The sequence below is a fragment of the Corvus moneduloides genome, chromosome 3 (assembly GCF_009650955.1).
Source record: "Corvus moneduloides isolate bCorMon1 chromosome 3, bCorMon1.pri, whole genome shotgun sequence".
Lineage (NCBI taxonomy): Eukaryota > Metazoa > Chordata > Aves > Passeriformes > Corvidae > Corvus > Corvus moneduloides.
Genome location: NC_045478.1, coordinates 85,555,275 through 85,559,878, shown reverse-complemented (window position 1 = coordinate 85,559,878; position 4,604 = coordinate 85,555,275). Strand labels below are relative to the sequence as shown.

The window sequence follows — 4,604 nt, the reverse complement described above, 5'->3', positions numbered from 1 at the left end:
TTCCCCGCCCACGCCCCGCCCCGCGGGCCGGGCGGGAGGGGCGGGTCCGGAGCGGGCCGGGGCGCCCCCGCCGCGCTGTGCCCGGCACGGGCGGCTCTGCCGGCGGTCAGGGGCGCTCCCCTCCGCCGTTCGAGCGGGGCGGCTCTCGCGGGAGGCGGCGCCATGGGGCTGCACGGCGTCAAGGCGGTGTTTTTCGACCTGGACAACACGCTGATCGACACGGCGGCGGCCGGGCGGCGCGCCATCGAGGAGGTACTGCCCTTCTTCCCCTTCCGACGAGGGCCCTGCGGCCACCGCGCCTCCCGGCCCGGCGGCTGCGGTTCCGCGCGTGTCCCGCTCCCTCCCGCTCCCTCCCCTGCTGACACGCGGCCGGGGGCCGCTCCCGGGAGCGCGCCGCGCGGCCCCGCAGCGCCCTGACGCGCGCCCCCGCGTCCCATGCAGGTGATAAGCGCCCTGCAGTCCAAGCACCACTACGGGGAGGAAGAGGCCTGCTCCATCTGCGATAAGGTTCAGGCCAAGCTCCTCAAGGAGTGCCACGATCCCGCCAAGATGTGCATCACCGACCTGCGGATTTCGCACTGGGAGGAGGCGATCCAGGAGACCATCGGGGGGGAGGCGAACCGCGACCTGGCGGCCGAGTGCTATTACCTGTGGAAGACGACGCGGCTGCAGCACCTGACGCTGGCCGAGGACACGCGGGCCATGCTCACCGAGCTGCGGAAAGGCCTCCGCCTGCTGCTCCTCACCAACGGCGACAGGCAGACGCAGAGGGAGAAGATCGAGGCGTGCGCCTGCCAGCCCTACTTCGATGCCGTCGTTGTGGGGGGAGAGCAGAAAGAGGAGAAACCGGCGCCATCCATATTTCATTACTGTTGCGATCTCCTGGGGGTGCAGCCCGCAGAGTGTGTGATGGTCGGTGACTCTCTAGATACAGATATTCAAGGAGGCCTGAATGCTGGCTTGAAAGCAACGGTCTGGTTAAACAAAGCAATGACCGTCCCAGTAGATACCGCCCCCGTACCTCATTATATTATTTCTTCTGTACTGGATCTTCCAGCAGTTTTACAGAAGATGGAGCACAGCATTAATGCTAAGCTAGGAACTGACCAAATGGCTAGTAGCAATGAAGCACACTGATGATGGTTCCAGCTTACAGAGACCTGCTGAGCTGTTAGGTGGCACACGCTCTTTTAAAAAATCTGGCCCTAGGAGTTTGAACACATCTATGATCTCTTTTAAACAGCAGAGGGATAAGTAAGAGCACAGCTGTCAGTGAAAACAGGATAGAAATAGAGAATTGTATTAATTTAAATGATGCAAGTGCAGTTAATTTAAAACAACTGCCTCTCTGGAAATTACTTTGATGGACTGTAGCAAAAGTCTATCTGTCTCTGATCTAAGTTGCCAGTCTCTTGTTTTTATAGTGGAAAAGAAAATTTGAATGTTCTGAGCTTTCACATGCTTTGCTGACTTGTAAGCTTAGCAGAAGCTTCCGTTCTGACCTTGTGTGCAGTGTGTAAGAGAAGGTGGGAGTGTGGTACAATCTGATAAATCTTCACAATTGATCTGCAGATTATCTTAGGAACTGGAGTGAATTTCATTATTTCTCAGACTATTAGAAATGCTCCACCTTTGATCTTTTTTACAAGTTTTAGAATTTTTTTCAGACTTTGCAGTGACTTTTCTTTTATGTATCTCTTGCCAGAAGTACTTATATGTACATCAAAAATTTCCTTTTTTTATCGGGGACCATTTATCAGAGGGACTTGATGGATAAGCTTTTACTTTATATTATCTTGGTGCTTATGCAGATATGCAGTATACATGTAATTCAGATTATGATTTTTGTTGAAATGGATAAAAGAGGGATATTTTCAATGGTGTTACGGTACTGTCAAGCTCTTCAGAAGCTAATATCATTGTTCAGTCTGATTTTATTAGTGAATTTTGATGAGACTTCGGAGAAACTGTTCTTGGTCTTACTCAGGTGTATGACTACTCAGATTCAACTGTAGGATCAGTGCCTTTTTTGACTTTTAATGGCACTTCTATATAATCCCTCCTTACTCCAATTTCCACGTGTAATTCATGTGATTTATTTTGGAGAAAATACAAGATAGTTGTCCGTAAATGGCTTTCATGCCTCTCTTCCAGGAAACTGGAAAATTATGTCATATGTATTACAGTACGGTATACAACTTTATAAGGTATATGTGATATTTCCACTACATGTAGGAGATGACTCTCTAAAACAGTAAGTTTTCTCATTCCCAGGTCATTATATTAATTTATTTTTCCTGTGCCTCATATTCTTACTATATAATGGGGAAGTGTTCTCATATTAAATGGAGATGTAAACAGTTGTTGGAAAGTCTGTGGTTTTCAACCCTATTTGCTATATATACACTGGGATGAGGATCAGACCATATATGAAAAATCAAATTTTATCTTTTAGAACAATTCCATGACAGATCTTTTGAGAACAGGAATATTAGACTACTGGCAGAAGAGTGTCTGGCATGTGAGCAGCAATAAAAAGTACAGAAACCTACCATGAAATGTAGGGTGTGTAGACGAAATTCTACATCAGAGAAACATTTATGTTGAATTAAACAAAGCAACCTAAGTTAATGCAGTTAAGTCTTGCATAGGATAACAGAGTTGGTTTAGAGAAGGCTATTACTGGTCTGGGTTAAATTATTTGACAAGGAATTGAGGTTGGATCAAAATATGTTGCTCCTACATTGAGGGGGGGAAAAAAAAGAAAAAAAAAACTCATTAAATTTGGGACCCCTTTCACCCAATTGTCCATTAGAAAAGGTAAAGCAGTCCACGTTCCTTGTCTTACCTAGCCAAGGTACAGGTCAAGGAAGAGTACAGAGACAGATCCCACCTATTCCTTTGAGGAAATGGGTGTGTACTGAAAACAGTCCAATTACAGTAGTATAGTAACATGAGCCAGTGAGGCTGACTTGTCACACCCTCTGAAGGAAGAGGCCTAAGGTAAGATTTTGATTTGCATTTGAAGAGCATGAAAACAGTCACTGGTTTAGCTGATGAGCAAGGCATTGCTAGTAACAGTTCTTATAACTGATGATTGAGAGGAGAATAATCAAGATCATTGAGCCTGTCAGGGATACTGTGTAAAAATAGAAATGTATCCAGAGGTTAGAGGGATCCCTGAAGTAATCCAACCATACCATCTGATACAAAAGCAACAACTTTGCTTACAACAGCGTCCCCAAGGAGCTGCAGGGTAACTGTCTCTGCCTTGTTTACACAGCAGCAGGGTGGCAGAAATTAGGTTAGAATGAGGTTTCTGATACAGCTGATATTTAAAATAACAAATAGTAATAATTTGCAAGTTTCTCTGTGGGCTTGAAGGAGATACATATACATACATACATATATATACATATATATATATATTAGACCAGGTTACCATTTTTTAATCTAAGTTGAGGCTCATATTCTCTTGCTGCTGCAGCATTCTGAAGTGGCATGCTGAGCCTGCTTATTGTAGAAAGGGTCTCTTGTTTTAGAAGAGACTGCTCTTTGTTTTGCATGTCCCCAGCCATTTCTTTTCATCTCTGACTCCATGAAAAACCACAGTAACTGCACACTCAGGTGACAGTGTGGTCTGTAGAGGCCACACCCAAGTATATTTTTCCTTTTCTGAGTACTCTACCAGGCTGGATGTGGCTACTGGTGTCCAGATAGGGAAACACTGATATGATGCTTCTATAAAACAAGAAGAAACGATAGAAGACTTTTCTTTATCTCGGGCCCTTCTTAGAAGCAGTTACCCAATAAGATGGATGAGGTATCTTGAGTATCTCTAAATACTCAAGATGTTTTTCTTGGATGGAGTTCTTGCAGAAAGAGTAATGAAAAATAATTACATCTTGTAAATTGGAAACATAAATGTAGTGATGGGATAATTTTCACTTCAGAAGCAGGAACAAATCAATAAAACAGTCTATTAACAGTTCCCGTTAAGTTCCGGTTTTGCTTAGTGTTATGTTCTGTTAGCTAAGTTATCTAGTTTAAGCTATATTGCCAAAACATGCTAAATAAAAAGAGGAAAAAGAAATTCCATCTATATTTTTAAAAACCTTTTTTTTTCTGGATAAATATTACCTCCTGAGGTTAATCTACAGTAACTTCGACTTTAGTGAAATGAACTGAAACAGTAGTTTCATACCAACTGTATTTTAATTCTTGATTTATAATAACCCATGTACTAGTCTAATAAAAGTATTTTGTTTATAAAACACGTTTGAATACTCTGTTGCTGTGGATAAATGTGTTTGAGACCTGGTTTATAACAAAGGGCAAGAGTTCTGTTTGTTTTTTAAAACAGCACAGAATTAGGATTTGAAATCCATGGCCTCATGTTTAGATGTGGTGACTTGGTGTCGTTTCTGTAATTTCAAACAGAGGCTGGAACATAATTATGTATTTATGAAGATTCAAGGCCAGACTCTGTATGTTGAATTGCCAGCTGCAGTTCAGTGGTAGTTGAACCTGACTCGCCAAGATGAATGCCAGCTCAGATAAGCCTACGTGTCCTGACATCATGTCATTGGCTGCTGCAACAGCAT

At 43.9% G+C, this 4,604-nt stretch overlaps 1 protein-coding gene across 1 annotated transcript; it reads left to right on the top strand.

Annotated features, from left to right (window-relative positions):
* Window positions 1–48: 48 nt before the first annotated feature.
* NANP (N-acetylneuraminic acid phosphatase) lies at window positions 49–4,276 on the top strand. The gene is made up of 2 exons (XM_032102564.1): window positions 49–252; window positions 442–4,276. The coding sequence occupies exons 1-2, from the start codon at window positions 163–165 to the stop codon at window positions 1,135–1,137; spliced, it is 786 nt and encodes a 261-aa protein (XP_031958455.1). The 5' UTR covers window positions 49–162; the 3' UTR covers window positions 1,138–4,276.
* Window positions 4,277–4,604: the final 328 nt, after the last annotated feature.